At 36.8% G+C, this 23,149-nt stretch overlaps 1 protein-coding gene across 9 annotated transcripts in view; it reads left to right on the top strand.

The window, feature by feature from the left end:
- TP63 (tumor protein p63) overlaps nucleotides 1-23,149 on the top strand; it is a 267,301-nt gene that overhangs the window by 140,145 nt on the left and 104,007 nt on the right. For 2 of the 9 annotated variants that reach the window (XM_032298272.1, XM_032298273.1), the window contains exon 1: nucleotides 19,302-19,488. The exons of 5 other annotated variants lie outside the window; for them this stretch is intronic. In XM_032298272.1, coding sequence (XP_032154163.1) covers nucleotides 19,447-19,488 — 42 coding nt within the window. In that variant the 5' untranslated portion in view covers nucleotides 19,302-19,446. Of the gene's footprint in view, nucleotides 1-19,093; nucleotides 19,489-23,149 lie in introns of those variants that run through there. 2 more of the 9 variants (XM_032298269.1, XM_032298268.1) reach the window with 2 other exon arrangements.

Here is a 23,149-nt window from a genome sequence, read left to right as displayed (position 1 = left end):
ACCCCAAGTTTTCTCTTAAAATTTATCAGTCAATTCCACTGTATAAATCATGTAATATGTCAGAGGCTTTTATTTGAATGAACTAAAAGCTCATTGTAGTAAATATTTGGAGAATGATACCCATTTATCAAAAACAAACAAATAAAATACCTTATGATGGAGTAACCCTCTATACTTTAAAATGTTATTTCACGTCTATTGCTTCTCACAACAGGCAATGTGTATCTACTACCATTCTAAGTGCATCATCTCTTTGCATTTTTGGCTTAATTAAATGTTATAAAAAGGTACTTAACTCCATTGGTGAACAGGTTACTGTGTATGACTAATTAAAAGGTACTCATAATATTTTATACTAATATTAAACAAGTAAAAATGTGGCTTTTGTTCTGGAGCTCCAAGTTTAAAAGAATGAGATCTCAAAGATATGTTTTCTTTATTATTGTTTCATGTTATTCTACCTACAGGTGACATTTATGTTAAGACTGAGACCAATGTATATTTTATTTTATATATAAATATAAATATATATACATATATATATATATATATATATATTATGATGAAAGCACTGATCAGCTGATTGGCCTTGAAGATACCCTCACTTTCTTTAATTTTCATGATTGTCTTGTTAACAATGTCACAAACTTTTTTAGTCCTCCTGAGTTGAATACTTGGGCACACGTGACAGTATAAATACAACTCATGATTGAATAAAGCTTTGTTTGGTTTATTGCTCAGTTATCTGAGAGTGAGATCTCGGCTCTTATTTGGCTAAAGCAGTGAATGTCTGGGCAGTGTCTGCTAATGTCGATAGATAGGTCAGTTCCCATTAACATTCAGCAAATTTGTTGATTGATTCATTTATTCTTAAAATATCTATGCATATGGCCCTGTTTAATATTTGTGTGCTAATCTAATGGCTTTAGTATGGATATCTTTCTCAACAGGATTCCATAGTCTATCAGAAACTGTTGTGCATGGCAAAGTGATAAATTGTGCTTTTGTTTACATGACTAATTGTAAGGGTTTGGAAACACTCCTTTGATGTACTAAGAGCAGCTAATGAAGACAGTTTAATAAACCATTATGATGAGTCTAGGAGTTCATATAGACATTCTGCTAATTTGCTTCTTGTCCCTGGCCCAAAGTTTTATGTATATCTTCCCAAACATAATAAATCTTTTACATTTAATGGAGAGCTAGTTTGTTTTTCTTCATAACCTAATGCTCTCTTTACTCACTTAGAATGTCACTGCTCAAACTGGCTTTAGAGATCACCTACTGGCTAGCTAATGCTTTTTACCGATAAGGAAACTGGTGCTCCTAGAAGTGAAGTGATAAGCCTTGGATCACATTGCTAATTGGTGAAGCAGCCAGTCTAGAATCCAGGTCTCCTAATTGTTTCCACTATACTATGAGGCTTCCTTCATAAAGCTAAATGCCTACATAAAACCTCTTGAAACTAGCTCTTGTATTTCACCAATCAATACATACCAGCCTGAGACCACCACACTTTTTTTTTTTTTTTTTTTGAGACGGAGTTTCGCTCTTGTTACCCAGGCTGGAGTGCAATGGCCCGATCTCGGCTCACCGCAACCTCCGCATCCTGGGTTCAGGCAATTCTCCTGCCTCAGCCTCCTGAGTAGGTGGGATTACAGGCACGCGCCACCATGCCCAGCTGATTTTTTGTATTTTTGTAGAGACGGGGTTTCACCTTGTTGACCAGGATGGTCTCGATCTCTTGACCTCGTGATCCACCCGCCTCGGCCTCCCAAAGTGCTGGGATTACAGGCGTGAGCCACCGCACCCGGCCACCACCACACTTTTTTGGTATTGTCTCTCACATTGCCATTTTGCCTAACAGCAGCTCATATCTACTTGTAGAACATATCAAGACTTTTCCTCTGATGCATTTGGTGGTGACTTAATGCTGTTTAGTGCCTAGACTGTATCATCTTTAATGGGAAAGTAGATTGAATTCCTATCTCATTTTCCAGAAATGTGCTGTAAGAGCATGCCAACCCCAACCCTTTGATAATCTTGTCTAACGGCGTTGGTGGTGTAATAAATTAGTCTTGCACGAGTCTGCTGCTTCTAGAGGGCTAAGCAGGGGATCAAATCCTCCCTTTGTAGTGAGACAAGCTGCCAGAGAAGTGATTGATATTGCAGACAGAAGTAAGACTTCAAGGAAGAAATAAGCAGATAAGTGGGGTAATAAGTAGATAATACTACTGCTTTGCACTTAGTGTCTTTTATCTGAGCATCTGAAGGCAGCTGTATGCTTAAACATCAAGGCCCCTTAGTGTAAAGAGACAATGGGGTCTTTCCTTTTATTCTGTGGTCCTCTTCCATAATCAATAAATCAGTGAAAATGTTTCCAAAGAAAGATCAGCGGTAAAGATTTTTTTTTTTTCCCTTTCTCTGTGAAGCGCAGTCACCAGGATATGAAGCAATCACTCTAAAAGTTATCTTGATCTTGATGCAATGTTTTGTATGCACTTTCTCCTACAATGTTTGGATCTGAAAAAAGAATCTTCTACTGTACCAAGTAAGGCATTTACTTGGTCTTAATCCCTTCTGATTGTGTGAGACTCCTTCCCTCTGAGTAATTCTCATTCTTGCATTTATTTTGCTCCTCAAAAATTTCCCTTGTAAATCTTATTTTAGGTCAAAGTCCTTAGACAGTAAATCTTTCAGACAGCTTCAGGCCATTATGGCTCCAAGAAACCATTGTGAAGTGAAGTTGTGTTTAATAAGGTTGATGGACCCTGTTAGAGATCTCTTTGAGTATGCCTTCATTAATTTTGTACACATCTTGTTAATTCAGACAAAGAGGGTAAGTTGCCAAGCCAAAATTGTTTCCTTTTAGCAGACCATGACTCAAAATCAGAAGCTGATTCCTAGCAGAGTTAAAGAACAATACTGGCTGCCACATGTTTGTTTTTTTTTGGTAACTTTGCTCTTTAACAGAGTCTAGAATAATTTCCTAGACATTAAATCACCAAATATAAATACCAAGTGACCTAACAAATATTGTTTAACCGTCCTCTCCATCCATCGCCTTTTTTTTTTCTAGTTTAATTATTTCATGAGAGTGTATTTGTTAAAACTTTGAGATCACAAAGGTCATCAGATCTAACCATCCATGCTGTCTGACCTTTAACTCCATCATTATAATATACAAGTGACTGGCTTATAATTCCCTTAGGGAGTAAGAGAACACATATCCATGTATTATGTCCTCTGAAGATCAGAAAATATTACTGAATATGAAAACAGCAACAACAACAACAAAAAGCCACCAAGTTCTTGGCTTTATATTTAGAGTTTGTCCAAAGAAAAATTTGCTTTCTTCCAACAAACTGCGTTTCCTTTAGAGCAAAATTTTATACTTGGAAGAAGATAAAAAAGAATTATGTGTATTCAGCAGTGCCTCTGCAGCTATCTTTCCTTGTGACCGAATAATTTTGTGAGCTGATAAGTCTCAAGTTGAGATGATTAAAAATAAAATGTGACAGGCATTGTATGTGCACCTGTGTTTGAAGGGAGCCTTGCAATAAATAGAACATAAAGATATATGCATTGCTGTTTTGGTAATCTCAACAGAGTATTGATTAAAATCTCATATTTTTCCCACTTTATAATTTATAAACATTTCATCACTTGACAACCCTTACGGTTACCTGTGAGATGACGTAGGTGTTGTTATCCCTATTTAATAATTGTAAAAACAGAGTTTTTAATTTTCCCCAAGGCTACCAACGTAGTATCAGAACCTAGACTTTTTGACTCCCAACCAAGTATGAAGTCTGATGCTTTCAAATAGAGCAGCAGATACAGCAAATCATCTGTTATTACCAAGTGCTATGTTAAAATGTGTAAGTACCGTTGTCAAATACATCCTCAAGACTTAGGTACTCAGCTGGCCATTTGGGGTACAAATCTTTTCCTATAGAAAGGAAATTGACTTGTAAACTACATCTAAAGAAGTCATTTGCTGTTACTGAGTCCACTGTGTTAAGGTTTTTACAACTTCAAACTCATTCTCCCTCAAGTCAGTCTTATTTTATTTTCTTCACCCCAAGCTCAGAGGATTCTGCCTTCTTGTTGATTTCTAGGTTCTATGCTTTCCGTATAAGATGAAAACCACCGTCCACACAGTTACCTAGATCCTAACGTCATGTTTTCTCTCACCTCGTTTTCACTTCGTTTTGTCTATTTGATTGGGGATCCTCTTTGGATCGAGGTTTTTTGTTTTTTTTTTTTTTTTTCTTTTAGACAGAGTCTCGCTCTGTCTCCAGGCTGGAGTGCAGTGGCGCAATCTCTGCTCACTGCAGCCTCCACCTCCCAGGTTCAAGTGATTCTTTCGCCTCAGCCTCCCGAGTAGCTGGGACCACAGGCATGTGCCACCATGCCCAGCTAATTTTTGTATTTTTAGTATAGATGGGGTTTCACCATGTTGGCCAGGATGGTCTCGAACTCCTGGCCTCAGTTGATACACCCACCTCGGCCTCCCAAAGTGCTGGGATTACAGGCGTGAGCCACCGCGCTCGGCCTGGATCGAGTTTTTTGTAAAGTACCTTCCAATATACTTGTGCAACTATTACACTTCTCTGAATATTGTAAGCATCTTGTCATCATTTCTTTTTAATAATATCTAACCTTCTATCTCTCTTTAGTTCACACATCTTTTAATATCTTTTATAGGGCCCAAACTTAGAAGTGAAAACTTTCCACAGAGAGAAATAGAGGTTACCTTTTACTATCACTTCAGTGTGTTTATTGGGAGCCTATAATCATCACCAACACTTAACTGAATTTAAAGCAGAAATTGAGGCAGCTGAATGGGATGGATGAGAATAAGTTTTGGTACCCTTGAACTGTAAGCCTTAGGCCACACATAAAAATATATGTGGTTCTCATAGTTATTGTAATGAGTAATTATTTCAAATATGGAATATAATACTAAGAACAAGGAGAGAAGGAGAGCCGCTTGACACTTACAAAATAGTTGCAAATTTGGGAGGCCGAGGCAGAAGGACTGCTTCGCCCAGGAGTTTCAGACTAGCCTGGGCAACATAGCAAGACCCTGTCTCTGTAATTTAACAAAATATAACAAACAGTTGCAAAACATTGGGACGCTTATTTTCAGTCTTTGGATTTCATACTGTCTGTCTTTAAAATGGAAATGTGTGATTATATGATTTCTAAAGTCTCTTGATGTAATATTGTTTAATTTTATGTTTATCATTGCTTACAATTCCTGTTCATATTATCATTACAATAAGGCTGACATTTGTTTTCATCTTTTATCTTTGGAGCGCCATGTTTCCCGATAGAGACAGAGAAAGAGACCTTCCTCCTTTCTCTGCTTGTCTTGCTGAGGCCTAAGAAGAGAAAGTGGTACTATCGTTATAGGTGAATACATGTGTAGTCCCAGGAAATAATGGAAAAAGGATTTAGGAGTAGATGCTTAACTGATTGCTTTCTGTAAATGACTCATAGTCCTGTAGAAGAGTAGCAATGAAGAAATGGATCTTTATGTTTGAATTTCTAAATTTATCCTGAAAACAAAAGCCAGCCCCTACTGGGTTAGAGTCCTCCAAAGCTAGGGACCTGTTAGGAGCACTGGTTTTGCCTTACAGGCCTAAATGTAAATGTTAGTCTCGGATAGGCAGAGAGTTGAACTCTCTAATTAGCCCTGCAGGTCAGTCTTTAAAGAAACAAGAGTGTAGCATCCAGCAATTTAAAAAGATATCCTGTGCAATTGTTTGCTGAGGGTCAGAGGGTAAATGCTGTTGTGACAGTTGGGTGGACTTGGCACACTTCTCTCTGCAGGATAAGAGGGAGAAGAGAAGTTGCTGTTGATCTTTGGTGATAGCAATAGCAGAAGACAGTTCCCAAAATTATAGGGTCTTTTAAATATCTTTTCAATTCACATGAAAGTCTTCCATTTTTAATCCAAGGAATTGAAAATTCAAGTCATAGGAAATAAGAGGTGATCTAGCCCACATTTTTATCTTCCGGGAAGTTAAATCATAAACCTTTCTGGAAGTGTAAAACTGAAGTCTATTTCTCATATTTACCGCAAGTATGAGAAGGATACAGATAATTCAAGTCCACCACAGTCTTATTCCAACATATCTTTCCTGCTTTGTCTTCCATCTCATGTCACTCCAGGCTAACCTAACTCACCCTGTTATTTTTTAATTTTATTTATTTATTTATTTATTTATAGGCAGAGTCTTGCTCTGTTGCCCAGACTGGAGTGCAATGGCACAATCTTGGGTCACTGCAACCTCCGCCTCCCAGATTCAAGCAATTTTCCTGCCTCAGCCTGCCAAGTAGCTGGGATTACAGGCACCTGCTACCATGCTCAGCTAATTTTTGTGTTTTTAGTAGAGATGGGGTTTCACCATGTTGGTCACGCTGGTCTCAAACTCCAGACCTCAGGTGATTCACCCACCTCAGCCTCCCAAAAGTGCTGGGATTACAGGTATGAGTCACCATGCCTGGCCTCACCCTGTTATTCTGAATGCATAATTTTGTGTCTCTGTCTTTTGTCTTATGCCATTTCTTAATTTAGATCCTAAATATCTATTTCCTCTTTCTCTTCTTTCCATTTCCTTTTCACCTTAAGAATTCAACTCTTTATCTCTCATGAAGGATTAATCACTTTTTTCTCTCCGTTCCCATAGAACTATCTCTTGTAACTTAACACTTACTTAGCATTCATTTTAGTTACTATTTCACATGTACTTCACCGACTTTGTAAACATATTAGTTTGCTTTTTCATTTAAGCACATGTCTACTAGATGAGAAAGTCTTCGGACAGATGCTGAGCCGTCTTTTTGTTTGTTTATTTTGTTTTTAGTCAGAATTTTACTCTGTAGCCCGGGCTGGAGTACAGTGGCTGGGTCTCGGCTCACTGCAATCTTTGCCTTCTGGGTTCAAGTGATTTTGGTTCTACAGCCATCTGAGTAGCTGGGATTACAGGCATGCACCATCATGTCTGACTACTTTCTGTATTTTTAGTAGAGACAGTGTTTCACCATGTTGGCCATGGCTGGTCTTGAACTCCTGGCCTCAATTTATCCACCTGCCTTGGCCTCTCAAAGTGCTGGGATTACAGACATGAGCCACTGCACCTGACCGAGTCTTATTCTTCTTTAGGTCTTTTTGCAGGATCATGTACAATAAAGTATTCAGTTAATGTTTGAAAGGAAATGTGTTAGTGCACATGTGTATGTGGAAGAAGTAAAATGGTCTCTAACTGATGGCCTCTAACACTCCTTCTAGTATTAACTTGCCCTGAATAGATCTATGGTTTGATATAACAATCAAATCAAATCAACTAATTTTTGATCAGCTATTATTTACTTGAGCCATCACTTTTTTTTTGGTCTAGATTTCCTGTAAGAAGATGAAAAACTCAAATTTGACAATCTTTTATATTAGGTGAACCAGTAAACATTTTTGACCTGTTCCATTTTAGAGTCATAATGGAATCAAAAGTAGAACTTGTCTAATGGGTAAGGATTGTGTATGAGTTTCAGTTTGCTTCAGTAGTCTTCTAGCTATTGATTGTGACCAAGAGCTTATTGTTGCTAAATAGGAATTATTAGAATGTCGATATTTTGAGGAATGAGTTAAGAGAAAAGAAGCTGAGAATATCTTTTAAAGAGATGCTTAGACTGAAACATCAGTTTCCATTTTTGTTCATAATCTTACAGATCAGGTCACACCACTTATATTGTTATCAGCTCAGCTCTTTAGCTTTGTAGCTTAAATCCCTTACCCCATAGATAAACTGCCTGAATCACAAAACCTTGTGAATCAAAGACTTAAAGAAGAGAATAGACATAAATGATTAAGATGGGTGTAATATTACCATTTCATTCGCTTAACAACTGAGTTACAAATAATTCTTTAGCTTTATTTTTAATTTTGTTGAAGCCAGCTTTCCCATAGCGTGTGTGTGTGTGTGTGTGTGTGTGTCTTTGTATTGCTTACAACACAAAGAAGCCTAACTTTGCTATCCATTTCTTCTTGTGATTTAAATACAACACTCATACTGGATTCCATTTGAAGAAATGATTTAATTGTTATTAGGAGTCTTTCGTTTGCCTTTACTTTTAAGCAACATATATATTAACCCTAAAGCAGATTGCAATCTTTGCTGGATTTTTTGTTTAATGCATCACTCCTCTTGAGTCTTTTTTAATATCTTTGTGACATTATTCAGAATTGTCTAGTTCATAATCAGTGCAGATAATGTTTTCTTATAAAATCAAGCCAACGGCCTCCATAGGCCAGAAGATCTGGCTTAACCACCCAGGTCACAGAGGCACTCCTACTTGGTTGCACCACTTTTTAATCGACTTGTGAATCAGGCTTGGGAAGCTGGAGTTAAGTCAGTTCATTGTGTCTGTAACAGTAGGAAGCTCAGAAGATCAACGGTTAGGGAAAAAAGCTGCAAAGAAAATCCATGGGAGTCATTTGTGTCCACAGGACCTCTCGCTTTCCTTTGCAGAGCATGCAAATAAAAAAGGTGATTTGCTCTGATACGGAATTCCTACACATCGTTCAGGCATGCGTGCAAGACAGTAATCTCCTGTGTGACAGAGTAACCTGTGTAGCACAAGAGAGCATGAAATTTGGAGCCAGCAGACCTGAGTTCCAAGCTCCTGCCTTAAGTATAGTTTATTGTATGATCCTGAATATGACATTTAACCCCTCTAGAGCCTCATTTACTTATCTGAGAAGTGAGGATAATAAGACTCTGCTAATTATATGGATCAAACCAGACTTATTATATGGATCAAACCAGAACAGACATCTAACGAGAAGAATGTGAGTGCTTACTCTGCATACTTTCCAAGCTGCAGGAAATATAGAACTACACTCGGCATTGCCCTTGCTCTCGAGTTTCTATTTCAGTATGGGATTCATGAAAACATGGCTAAAAGGCAATGAGATCAGATCAACAATAACATAGTTTTCCCAAGAATTGAGTAAAATGTTAATGGAGAGAGCAACTGACTGCCTTGAAAAGATAAGAAATTACGAAAAAGGCAGGAAGACAGATCCAAGCAAGCACAAGCTAAGTACATAGAAGATACTCAATCAGTGTGGAGTAAAATGGAAGTAGCAGTTATGTGGGTGTTAAAGAAGGTGTTTGAATTTGTGTGTTGGAGAGAACAGAGGAACTATTATCTAAAGAGCTGACAAATTGTGAATTACAATAGATTTAAGCATTGTAAGCTACAATGGAGGATACATCCTTAAGCTCTTATTACCCAACCCCAAATCACTGCAACCCTTATTTGTCCATTAATAAGACGTTTCCAGAAGAAGTAGTCAAATTAGATTATTCTAGACAGAGATATAGAATACTTTAAAGCTAGAACTGATCATCAGGTTCTTATCAAAATATTTTCTTGTATTCTTGAAGATGGATTTGGTTTTTCGTCTTGGAAAACGATTTCCCCCATACCTTACTTATGGGCCCCCATTTCCTAATTCTATGGACACTTAACTCTCTTCTGTACTCAGGGTCACTGGGACAAAAATAACATAAGGAAGGCACTTAATTTTATGTCTTTATTATTGTTTTAGACCAAGATCTCCCAAACCCCACACTTAGAGTGAGTGGAAGTTGTCTCCACAGAGAGAGGCTTTTTCTCCCAGGGCCTGTTGTCACAGAAGGAAGATGACACCAGCCTGGTGACATGTGTGCCTGGGAGAGCTGCCAGTGAATGCTGCCTCCCCAGTTTTAAGAAACACCTTGGTTTGTCAGACCTAAATTACTTCCACCTCTCTGCTGGAGGTGGCAGCGATGTCAGTTACCCTGGGTCCAGCTAAGGTTTTAGTCTCTCTGTTTTCCTGATCATGTCAACACTCTTCTTCTTAAAATGCAATTTTTCTTGTTTTGTGTTTGTGGTAAGGGCTATTTTCTGCCAAAACAGACATTATCAACGCAGTTTCATAGTGAGGAACTCGTGTCCCTTAGAAGTGTAGAGAAAATCTGAGAATATCAGGCCCAGAAGGGACTTTGGTGATCCCACAGGATTTGGCCAAATCTTTGTTGTCCTTGCAAGGGGCTGTGAAACAGACAGACTAGAGAGCTATGTCAAGGCCTTATTGCAAGTCAGGGTGAGAAAAGTGGAAATTTAACAAATATACATACACAAATATACCACATTTACATACACGTTTTCTGTATACTTAGGATTTAAGTGTAATATAATCCTGAACAGTCTAGCAGAGAGTTAGTGAAAACACGTTTCTTGGAGTGACTTACTCATCCTTGTGGCTTATGATGCAAAGCCTGGATGGGAGATTCACAGGAGGGATTATCCACGAGTTCCTGAAGTCACAAACCTGTGACTTCTCCTATTTTCTAAAACTAAACAGCGACTGTGGCTATCAGCAGACACATACACTGTAGCTAAAGGTGCAAGCCAGCAGCAGTTAAAACCAGAGAGGGACTCTGGAACTCTCTAAGAGCAACATACAATCCCCGCCCCACTTGGAGTTCATCTAGGACTCCAAAGTAAATATACCTCCTTTCTATTTTGCCTAGGGATTTTTTTTTTTTTTCCTGGAAAGGGTGGAGAAGATTTACGTAAGACAACTGAGTTGCTTCAAAATACAGCCTCCAGAAAAAATGAGGCATCTCCTGCCTAACCTATTATTCCTGCTGAGAAGAGAGAAATTGAGGAACTAAAAGTGAAGTCTAAAATTACCAGGGCTGAAATCTTGGTAGAAGTCAACTAGTCTATAAAATTAGCTGCCTCACTGGCCCTTTAGGGTGGAAATACCACGAGGAACAGACATCCGATGTAAAGTTGAGAGGGAAGTTGTCTGTCTTCATCAATAGTAAATCAAATCATGGTTAAATAGACAAATGCAAACTTCAAAGAGAGTAGAATCACAGTTATATAGGATGCCAAATATATAGTAACACCAAATCCAATTAACAGATTGAAAACCCGAGGCATGTGCAGGGGAAGTGTCTTGCTTCAAATAACGTAATGAATTTACTGGCAGATGCAGAACTTAACCCAAAATTCATGACTCTTAGAACAGCGCCCTTTCACGCATGATCCTGAAATGCAAGAGCGGTTTTGTTTTTCTGGTTTCAAGGTGGAATAAATCATGAAAATCTGGGCTTGTATTATAATACATCCCAGTGTGGAATCAGAAGGAAAAGTGATGTGTTATGCAATGAACTTAAGTGAATGTTTATTCATTATCCATTCAGCAAAAGAGACTAACTCAAAATCAAATAGCTGAAACCTGAAGCCCAGGTTTCCTGATGTTGATTCCAGAGTTCTTTCCACTGTTCCTTTCTGGTAATTGACTGCATCTACTGTGACCAATTGCCATGGTGGGAGCCGTGTGGAGGATGTGGCAGTAAGTAGGAGGGGCAGGGACTAAAATGTATAGTTTTAATCAGGCTATTCAAACATAAGACAATCCAGTGTTTTAAAAATAAGAATTTATAGAAGATATTTAGTAGCCATGTTCAGAAATACACATATTAATAAATACAACAATAAAAGATACTGAAATTTATTTGGAGTCCATCATAAACTGAATACTACTATAGGATTGATTAGGAAAGTTAAATGTTATAATATGAAGTGATATTTTGCTTTTAGAGATGAAAGTTCAAAGAAATTAAACACATCAGTATTCAAACACAGTTTCGTTTGATTTAAGACCCTCTCTTTTCGGCCACATGCTGCGGCTCACGCCTGTAATCCCAGCACTTTGAAAGTCCGAGGTGTGCGTATCACCTGAGATCAGGAGTTCGAGACCAGCCTGACCAACATGGAGAAACACCATCTCTACTAAAAGCACAAAAATTAGCCAAGCGTGGTGGCATAAGCTTGTAATCCCAGCTACTCAGGAGGCTGAGGCAGGAGAGTTGCTTGAACTGGGGAGGGGGAGGTTGCGGTGAGCCGAGATCATGCCATTGCATTGGGCAGTAAGAGTGGCATCAACAGCCTGGGCAACAAGAACGAGATACCATCTCAAAAAAAAAAAAAAAAGAAACTTCTGTTTCCAAAGTAGACCAGTCAGTGGGAGTACAGATGAGTATGTTTATTTTAATGAATAACATATGATAGCAATAGGAGGAACCTAATTTTGTTGATGAGTTCTTACTCTAAGATATTTTGAAAAATAATTTAAATAACAGTAGCTGCTAGCGCTGTCGTAGTAAGGTGAGCTCTGTAACGCGTTGTTGGCCCAACCATAAACCGGTATACTGTTTGGAAATTAATGTAATTAATGTATCTGTCAGGCTTTAAGATATTTTTTTCTTTTAATTTAATAATTTGCTTGTGGTAGTCTGTGTTTGAGTAAATAGTGTAATAATTTTTGCTTTATGATTATAGTGGTAAAGAAAAACGGAAGCCAATTGAATTCCCAAATAATGGGAAATAGCTAAATTAATTCAATAACTAGCAATTTACATTTTTTTAATTTTAAAATTTAATTTAACAAACTGCATTCAGTGTCCTGATAATGCACTCATTTTAGCAGATCAATTTCAAAAAGTATGTGCACCTGTATCCACAGACACATATATACATATTTAACAAAATATATCTTTAGTATTTATTATGTGTACATCCTGTGATACACTTACGTGTAATATGTATCTCTGGAAGATAATAAACCAAAATGTCAATAGTGTCTACCTGTAGTTTCCAGGATAAATGACCGCAATTCATTCCATACGTTGTATATTTTCTATATTTTTAACAACATATTTGTCATCTAAACAAGACATGTACTGTATTTTTTAAAATCCTAAAGAAGTCAGGTTTATATAGTAAAATAGAGTTTTTATTTTAATGTATATAATACTAAAAAGTAATTCGTAAATATTTGATGACTATGTTAAAGGGTTAAACCTTCATTAATAAGGAAGACATTCTCCTCCAATGGAGCAGGCATTGGGAGCAAGGCAAAATATATTAATAGATCATTTAAAGGAGAAATGCAGAGGGCTAATGAACATATTGAAACATGTAGTATCACTGGCAATAAAAGGAATTAATATTAAAATAATTTTTTTTATTTATGAAGTTGGAAAAGATAATTCTCTCAGTGTTGTAGTAGTTAGACTCATTCAAATGTAATCTGGTGCAGTCTTTTTAACTTGATATTATACCCATGAAGTGATTTGAATCCATAACATTTGACCCAGTACTTTTTGTTGTAGAAATACTTAACAGGGGAAAATACTCGAAATACTATGATAAGTAAAAAATAAATTATACTGCATATGATGTTAATCCTGTTTATATACATCAACATAGGAGGACCACCATAGAAATTTTCATGTAATTCTCTCTGAGTGTGTTGCACTTATAATTAACTTTCATTTTTTTATTTGTATTTTACTTTTTTCTTCTAAATTTTACACTGTTTTTGTAATCTAAAATCTTTCAATCCACAATGCAAAACAATATGAGGAGAGATTATCTTATCTTGATACATTTGCACATCTGTTTTAGAACTCTTCAAGAGTAAGGCTCTGTCTAAATCCAGGTAAGTGGTAAAAATACTGTTATTATAATCATAGCATGGACTATATGGTAAATGAACTGTAGGACATACATGACTGAAGAAGGGTAAATACAGGAGCAGGGGAAAAGTAGATATTAATATGTAATCTAACCATGAAGAATAGTGTTTGTTGATTCCAGTCTCAAAATACACAGATTTGAATCTCAATTCCATCACTTAATATCTATCTGCATTTCGGTATCCTCATCTGTAAAATAACAATGAACATGGTATCTAAGGCATAATTTTATGAGAATTAAATGAGTTTGTTATATGTAAAGTGCTTTGAGTACCTTAACCATAAAAAGTACAGAGAGAGAAAAATCTAAATTCCGTCTACCATTTTTTATTTTACTTGAACATGTATACAAATATAAAATTAAATCTAGAATACAACTGTAAGATTTAAGACAAAACTCATCCCCCTTTCTATGCCTATAAGACTTATCCATTTTTACAGGGCACGGTGGCTCAGCCTGTAATCCCAACACTTTGGGAAACCGAGGCAGGTGGATCATGAGGTCAGGCGTTTGAGACCAGCCTGGCCAACACAGTGAAATCCTGTCTCTACTAAAAATACAAAAAATTAGCCAGGCATGGTTGTGGGTGCCTGTAATCCAGCTTCTAGGGAGGCTGAGGCAGGAGAATCACTTGAATCTGGGAGGCAGAGGTTGCGGTGAGCTGAGATCACATCACCATACTCCAGCCAAGGCGACAGTGCGAGACTCCGTCTCAAAAAAAAAAAAAAAAAGACTTACCCATTTTTTAGAACTTAGCTGGTGACCCTAAAATGGATGTGATCTAATATCTTGCTTTGGAATTTAGCCTCAGATTAAAAACTGATTTGTTGAACTCATTTAGTGGCTTTCAGTAGCTTCCTCAAATGTAAATTCTTATCACCTGAGGCAGAAGAGGAAGGCAAATGATTTAGGCAATATTTAGAACTTTGAAAGTTACTCAGTGTGTTCTGTTGATCATCCTTCAAATTACTGGTAGCTGATATCAAAAAGATCTCTTTGGTTTTGTTCTGCAGGAGCTTGGAAAACCCCATCATTTCTTAGCTTTCACACATGCTCTAAAAACTCCAACCTTCGTTGACTATTACAGGTTTATCATGCTGACAGCTTTCCCTTTTCACAAATAATTACTGAGGGCTTGAGATACTGAGCTTGAATTGAGAGCAATATTTTTCCTCTCTTCTATTTTAATTATATACTATGCTTTGATTTTTACAAAGATGAAAAGGCATCTCTGTAAAATGTGTGTCTGTCTCATAGTAAATGCTTTAGGTAAATACTCTTCTGCTTCCTAGTTCTTATAGAATTATGGAACTGTTTAAGTGAGCTAATACTCACTGAACTTTTGGAGTACAAAATATGACAAGATGAACATAAATGTATCCTGACTTCATAAACTTCATAATCTTGTTGAGGAGGCAGTTAAGTATACAACGTTTTGCGTTGGAAGGTAGAATTGTATTACTGCTTTTATTTATATTCATATAAAATAAGAAAAAGTTTAACTTCAACTAGGGGTTTAGAGAAATAAGTAGGTAGCGTTTAAAGACTCTAAAAGTATTTGAATATATCAGAAAAGCTAATGAAGGCATTCTAAACTGAGCAATTGTATTGAACAGAAGGACAAAAATAGCCCCCTGGGGTCCACATTTGCCAAACAGAGTGGATTGCAAGGAAAGTGAAGCTGAAGGGGTAGGTTGGGGCCAGATTTTAAATGCCTTTGACTGCCGTTCTAAATAATTTGGTTCTATCAGCACTGGGACACCCTGAGGAGTGAAGTGATCAGAGTTGCCCTTTAGGTAAAATGAAGTTATAGTGAGGTAGCTCTAGCAGGGAGGAGAGAAAGCGGAGACATTGCTCTCTCTATATATTTTGCCCTCATTCAGGTAGATCTGTTATTAAAACGTAGAAGGATTGATTGTCAGCCCCCTGTACCTGGTGGTTCTGCATTGATGAAATCAAACAATCCTGGATCATAAATATTTAGAAAACCATAAATAAAAATAAAAACAATTAAAAAACAAAAAAATAGTGTAACTATTTAATTTTTTCATAGGGATGTCAAATGGAGCCATTGACATTAGTATTTTATGAAAATGGCATTTCAAATCTGAGAAAAATATATATTATTCAACGAATAATAAAGATCAGTTTTGATGAGTGAGAGTGGATTTTCCTTTGCTTTTCATACAGATATATATTCTGGAAAATTAAAATAGTTGCATGCGAAAACATTCAAAAATCATAATATTGTAATATGGTTGCAAAATTTTACATTGGGCTGGGAAAAGCGTTTCAAACTATGTCCGAAACCCAGTAAGTCATAAAAGAAAAAATGGTAAAGTTGACTGTGGAAAAATTAGAATTTTCCTATACCAAAAAGCAAACCATAATACTGTACGGCAAATTTGAAAGACCAGACATACATAAACACACACATACGCACACACACAAATACACATACAAACACATACACAGAAAAATATAGTACTTATAATAAAGAGTTGGATGCTAAAAAAGGATATTCAATAAAATGTTAGCATTTTGATATTTCTGGAGAACATATGCTTCCATCTGACATCTTGTACTTCTATTCCCAAAGCTGTGGATTCACAGCACTGGCATTTTTACCCAGGGGGCAGTGCTGACCCCTAATTCTGAGACCGTGTAGCTTTCAGAAGCCTGGGGAGGGCTGGGTGTGGTTGCTCATGCCTGTAATCCCAACAGTTTGGGAGGCTGAAGCCGGTGGATCACGAGGTCAGGAGATGGAGACCATCCTGGCTAACACGGTGAAACCCCGTCTCTACTAAACATACAAAAAATTAGCTGTGCATGGTTGGTTCGTGCCTACAGTCTCAGCTACTCAGGAGGCTGAGGCAGGAGAATGGCTTGAACCAGGGAGTCAGAGATTGCAGTGAGCTGAGATCACGCCACAGCACTCCAGGGTAGGGGACAGAATGAAACTCATCTCAAAAAAAAAAAAACAAAAAAAAAAAAACGTCTGGGGAAATGACTGAGAATGAAGAGGCAAGTGCTCTAAGTAGAGTTGTTCCAACTACTGAGGACTTGGGATTCACTTAAAATTCTCGAATTTGTTTATTTATCTGAAAAATGTAGATAATACTAACTTACACCACTAGGTGGTTGGGAAAAGTAACGCACGTTACCAAACCTTTGAGATCCATGTATAAGCATTGTTATTTAGAGAGTGCAAAGAATTGCCTTTGAGATCCACAAATAAGCTTTGTTGTTTAGAGTGCAAAGAAATGTTACTTCTTTGTAACCTGCTTAAATCAGTGCATGATGTTTGCATCAGCTACTCACACTAATTCTGAAATCCAACATTATCAGATATACTTTAATTAGCTCTTTTATGGAAATGCTTGTGCTAAAATCAGGTCTGTATTAACTATTAGCTAACTTTTCATCGTGAGGATATCTGAAAGCAAAGAATATGGATTTTCCACCAATACATTGTTTCTTCTTCTTTATATCACCTAGGTATCTTAAGTAGCTGAGCAGCTTGTCGACTTCAATTGTACAATATGGAGATGAGCAAATTGAGGGACAGATACATATCCAAGTAAAATGAGAAAATCACGAGTAATCCTCTCAATCACTTCCCTGATCCTGGACAAAAACAGGCTCTTATCTTTGTCATGGTCTTCAGAAATCATTTAGCTCTGCGCCTCATTTTGCAGATGAGGAATCTGAATCCAGAGTGGTTAAGTAACCTGCCCCAAGGCCACAGAGCTCCTATCTTCTAACTCCCAGTCCAGTGCTCTTTTCTTGCAAACTACTCAAATTTCTCAAGTAGCCACAGTGGGATAGATTGTCTTAGGTTTTGTCCAGAATCTTTGTAGATATATTAGAGACCATATTTGATTGGATCATGCTGACAGCTGAAGTGGCACATGGAAGGAATCTTTTTCATCCATCAAATCTTACTGGGAATCTTTTGACTTCACGAAAGTTGAAGTTTGTTTACATTTTTAGTGTATATCAGTACTTGAGACCTTGAGCCTTAGATTTGGGTGTTCAAATGGCTACATGATCCCATTAGTGTAAAAAGCAATTCAATAATGGCTTTTGTAGGCAGTTGTGCTAACAGCATTTCACCTAGATCATTAATTCCCAAGCATGACTCATTCAGAACTGCCTAGCAGGCTGTAAAAAATCCAGTTGTTGGGTCTGCAGCCCTGCAGAGTCTGATTCAGTAGATCTGGGGCCACGTCCAGAAATCTGTTTTCAAAAGCATTACCGAGTACTGTCACATTCTTGCATATTCAAGATCAAATTATATTATGGGAGTTTTTTTGTTTTTGTTTTTTTTTTAATAAAAGAAGGAAGCATTATTACCAGTAACCTAGGGATCTTATATATCAGCCAATGATCACATCATCCTTTAAATGCATGAATTTTATGGATGCAAAAGTAGAAGTAAAGGGGAGGCATGAACATGTTTGCAAACTTTCTTTCTGAAATGTATGTTCTAATCTATTCTGGCTTCAAATTCTCTTCTAAACTTTGTGTCTTCTAAATTTTAGAAGAAATCTCAATATTCACTTATAGTTATCTTGGCCACTTACAACTTTTCGAGCAAAATAGTGGAAATTGAGTTCCTGAGGGGCGGGGTGTAGGATGATGTTTTGAAATACATCTAACTGAATTACAAACACTCAGCAGTAAAGAGAGTATTTTAATGAACCATGTGAAAACTATCAGGGTGCATTTTATCTCCACTAAATCTTTGTAACCAAGGCCAGATTCTACATGAATGTTGTTATATATTTATATAAATGTGTTTTTAAGCCAAAAGCAAATTAATATCTTATGCTTTAATACTTATTCTAATCATTTACAAAGATGCATCATGTGCAGTAATCATTTTTATACCTATTCACAAGCAAAGAGATGAGTATAAAGTGGGTTCAATAAAATAGAGAAAAGAAATATTCAAATAGGTAAGCATTTTGTTAAAAAAAAAAAAAAGGACACATTTATCAGGATTCATTCTTCCTGTATATAATACAGATGTTTATTTGTTTTTATAAGTTAACGGGACCGGTGGTTTAAATTGTTACTGAAACATGCTCAAAAAAATCAGAAAGCTTATTTTGTTACTGCTTGATTTGAAACCACTGGCATTTCTCTGGGGGAAATAAGTTAAAAACTCTTCAGCTATCAGGCAGTGGATTTTAGTTTTTTTTATATGGATTAAATATAACAGTGGATTTGAGTACTCTACCCTAATTTCTAACTTCATGTAATCATTCTTGAAACTCCAAATCTAGATTTAAAAAAGCCTTACAAAAGTTTTTCTGAAGTTTACTTTTCAGTTGCAAAGAGTAAATTAACTTTCTAAAATGCCTTCTGTAAAGTGTGGTGGTGGTGCGGTTTGTTTGGGGAGATTTTGTTTTGTTTTTAAAAGAGAGTGCACTTTCTTATGAAAGAGACAGGGAAAGTTTTACCTGTCTGTCTCCTGGTTTTTTTTTTTTTTTTTTTTTCTTTCTTTCTTTTTCTTTTAAAGATTGGTGATAAGGAATTCTAACTACTTAATGAGATGGGAGAGGCCTCACTCCATTGGAGTGGAGGAGTCCAGGTGGAAGTTGATGGATTGGACAGGTAAAGAGAAGAGTCCCGCCTCCTCATGCCTATAGTTGGGTATATATTAGGAAACCTTAAATTATGTACAGAGAGAGAAAGAGAGAGAGGGACTTGAGTTCTGTTATCTTCTTAGTAGATTCATATTGTTAGGGTCTCAGAGGGGGTGGGGGGGCTGGCAAAATCCTGGAGCCAGAAGAGAGGACAGCAGCATTGATCAATCTTACAGCTAACATGTTGTACCTGGAAAACAATGCCCAGACTCAATTTAGTGAGGTAAGGATTTTAGATTTTGGCACTCCATTTAGAGATGCTTTTTAATTTTCATAAAAACTTACATATTTGTGGTTCTCGGTCACCCAATGTAATATTTTTGCAAATTGTATGTAGGAATCTCCTTTTCTTGGTTAATGTTTTCTGTGATGGCTGTAAGATTTTTTTTTATTATTAATTAGGAGATGAAACAGTAGGAGAAGATGAAAAAGAAAAAAAAATCTGGGTGACATTATGCATTTGAAGAGAACAATATTCAGGAGTTTATAAAATCACTAGAACAGGCTCAGAGAGCAGATCACATTCTGCTAGATACATTGCAATGAATCCTCTGATGGGTATTCACGTACCAGTGAGACAAATTAGTTGACTGTGTCTTAACTTCTTAGCATAGTTCTATCTCCAGACTTCATCCTAAAAGCAAATGAAGCTTTTTTTCAAAATAATCAGGTGAGAGTTTTTTTTAAAGCCATCTTCATTTTTAAGTCTCTCAATCCAGAGACCCACCTAAATCCTGAAGGGGCTGTAATAACGTCTGTATCGTCTGGAGGGTCACTCGTACTTTCACCGTGTGATGACAAAGTTATTTTGGAGGGATACATTGTTAAATATTTATGCATGCATACATGTAAATGTGTGTTATAGCATATAGGATTTTATTTAAGGAGCTTGATTATTCACGTTTCTGATCTCTGTTCAACAAGTTTGTCTTATGTATTTAAACCTGTGCAAAGGGATAAGAAAAAAAAAATCCTGAAGAGACTTTAAGGCTTTGAGGAAGTTTCCTAAGGTTAAGGGAGGTCTAACAACAATATTAGTTTACATTCCTCAGAATAGGGCAGCTGTGTTGACACTAATCAGATTGAGGGGGGGTTGTTGTGGAGACAGTTCAGTGTTTCAGATAAAAATGCTTGCAGGTGAATGCTTGGAAAAGTAGGCTAGAGTACTCAAATTGAACTCCTTAAAAATTAAAAGAAAATGCATAGTACTCCGGAGCAGACCGCAAGAGGAAGAGTGGAGCAAAGGGCAGCAAAGCAGGGCCTGCGCTATGATATTGACCACGCTATTGTCTAGACTCCTGAACTGTGTAAATACAACAGGGGAAATATTGAGTTATCTAAAGAAGGAAAAGGAAGTGCCTATTTTTCTTTAAAACATTCAAGCAGCCTTGCTTGTCCTCAGTAGAAAAACTTGAGTTTCTTGTTTTGCTGTAATATTAAAAGTTAGCTTAAAATGTTACCAGTTTTTTAAATAGAATTTGCTTTTGAGATCCTGTTGATTCTATTGGATCCAGTTTTGTCCAGTTTTAATCATTCAGAAAATGATCTGTCTGTCATGTCATACCTGAGTTTGTCTGTCTTTATTCATGAACTATTTCACACACGGTGTTTTTGAGCCGCCTAGGATCTTGTAAGTCAAACAGTGAAGAAGCCAAAGTCGGTTCATTGATATCTCTAAGTGAGCCACAAGGTTGATATAAAGTGGCAAGAAATGATTCTTTTTAATTTAAATATAATGTCATGAAGAAAGCAATTGCATTAATGTTGTAATTAGAGGATATTTGTAGAAATTATTTCCTTTTATGGAGGCAAAAGAGTCATGTTGCATGTGAGAATATGGCATCCTTATGAAAGAAAATACTTTTACACACAGGTTTTAGTTTTTCAAAACTTTCAGTAAATGTGTAGTCAAGAGCTACAAAAGGCATCATTTGCCTATTTTCTATTGGAATGCTGCTAAGGTCGATAAAAAAATATCTGTGAAAGAACATGGCTGCACTTCCCTACCTTTCTCTGCCTTTTTGCATGTTGCCTTTATGACTTTCATATCCTTCCGCCAGTGCATGTTGTAGGTTATAATTTCATGGCTTGACGTCCATTCTATTATGTACAAACAACTTTCTTTCTAGACAGGGTTATGCTTTAATATCTAGTCCTCTGTAAAAATTCAGTACTACATGGGAATGTATGAAATGCCTGGGACCACATGGCTGTGAGAATCATGAATGTAAGATAAATGTTATAATGTTTAGAGATGTATGTTTATTAGCAACTGTCCATAAAGAAAAAACAATCTATGATCACACAAGAATTGTTAAATTGGATAGATTAAAAATGAAAAAGGCATAAAACTCCCTGTAAGAGTGAAAATTATTTAAAAGCTACAACTCATTCTTTGACTTCAAATAAATTTATAGTTTAATTTGCTGGCTATTTCTTTGAGTTGATAACTGAAAAATTATTTAAGAAGACTGTCCCTTCTCTAGTCCTTTTTTCGCAACTTTTGAATTCTTCCCCAACTCCCAGCAAAGCTGGATTTGGGGAAGCTGCTAATGAACAGGAAAGCGTCTGAAGGAAGGAGAACATGAGCACGATGTATCAGGCATGGCTAAAAGCTCTACCTTTGGGTACAGTGCAGAGGCTGCAAGCATGCTCCACTCCCCTGCCAGGCTAGAAAAGACATGGCTTCTGGGAATGGTCTCTGACTTGCAGATAGAGAGGGTCAAAAGAAAAGAACTTCTTCATAGATCAAGTTTTAACTTCAACTTACTGGCAAAAAAAAAAAAAAAAAAAAAAAAAACAAAAAAAAAAAAAAAACTGTGCTGTGTGTATAAGTTTGTGTATATGTATATGTGAATGGGAAGAATCTCAAACTCCTTAGAAAGAGGTATTTACTAAAATTCCTCAACCAGGGTTTTAGATGATGAAGGACACACACTTTGGTAAATGGGTTACAGTATTTTAGAATTAAATGGGAAATCAAGGTTCGTATATGGAAACACCTCATTTTACAAATCAGGGTTAATGATTTTTCTTGCCGTAGCTGAGAGAGCTATATGTATATGATTGTGGCCCTTTACTCAGCCGCTTTCTTTTTAATACCAAGGAGAGATAGGATGATTCATAGTAGATGCTCCAAAAAAGTTTCCATGAAAAACTATTGTACAAAGTCAGTTGAATGCAAGAAAAAAAGCATGGAGACAGCAGTGTAAACTCCCTGGAGGCCAGGCCATTCTCACTTAATTGACATCTTTGCCTGCTTGATCTAGGAAAAAAAATCTGTCCTGTCCTAGTACTATTTCTACTGACTCAACCATTTAAAAAATATGGGTGTGAGTTTTCTATTGATAGTTAATCACTGTATTAAGCTGTCCCGTGTTGTGCTTCTGAGATATTTAGCATCATAGGAAAAAGCACAGGGGTGAGACGCAGAAGCTGCAGGTCTAATTCGTGTCAGCCAGGCCATATTCCTTACGGCATGCTGTGGCCATAGATTGCACTACTTGTTTTACAATTGGTTGTCCTCAAGCCCAGAGGGAACTAGGAGAAAGAGATCTTAGATCACAGATCACAGACCATACCTTCCTTCACTACTATTGGACAAAAATGATTTGGAGATAATAAATCACTTATCCTTTACCTCGATAAGGAAAACCATGTTTGGTTTGTTTTGCCTTTTAGAAGAGTGGTGATTCTCAACGGGATGTCACAAGTGCAACAGAACGCATCAATGGATGTCTAGATTTTCTAGAGCAACCAAAAAATAGTGGTTTCTTTTTCATTATATATACATTTTCTGAATGCAAAGTTGCTAAAACTTTTTTAATGACCATATACAGAATTTAGATTCTGCATTCTGCCTATAAAGGGAATATATATCTAAT

Source organism: Sapajus apella, unplaced genomic scaffold (genome assembly GCF_009761245.1).
Source record: "Sapajus apella isolate SASKATOON/1434 unplaced genomic scaffold, GSC_monkey_1.0 scaffold38, whole genome shotgun sequence".
In the NCBI taxonomy this organism is placed as follows: domain Eukaryota; kingdom Metazoa; phylum Chordata; class Mammalia; order Primates; family Cebidae; genus Sapajus; species Sapajus apella.
The sequence above is the reverse complement of the archived record's forward strand: the minus strand, read 5'-3'. Positions and strand labels throughout refer to the sequence as shown.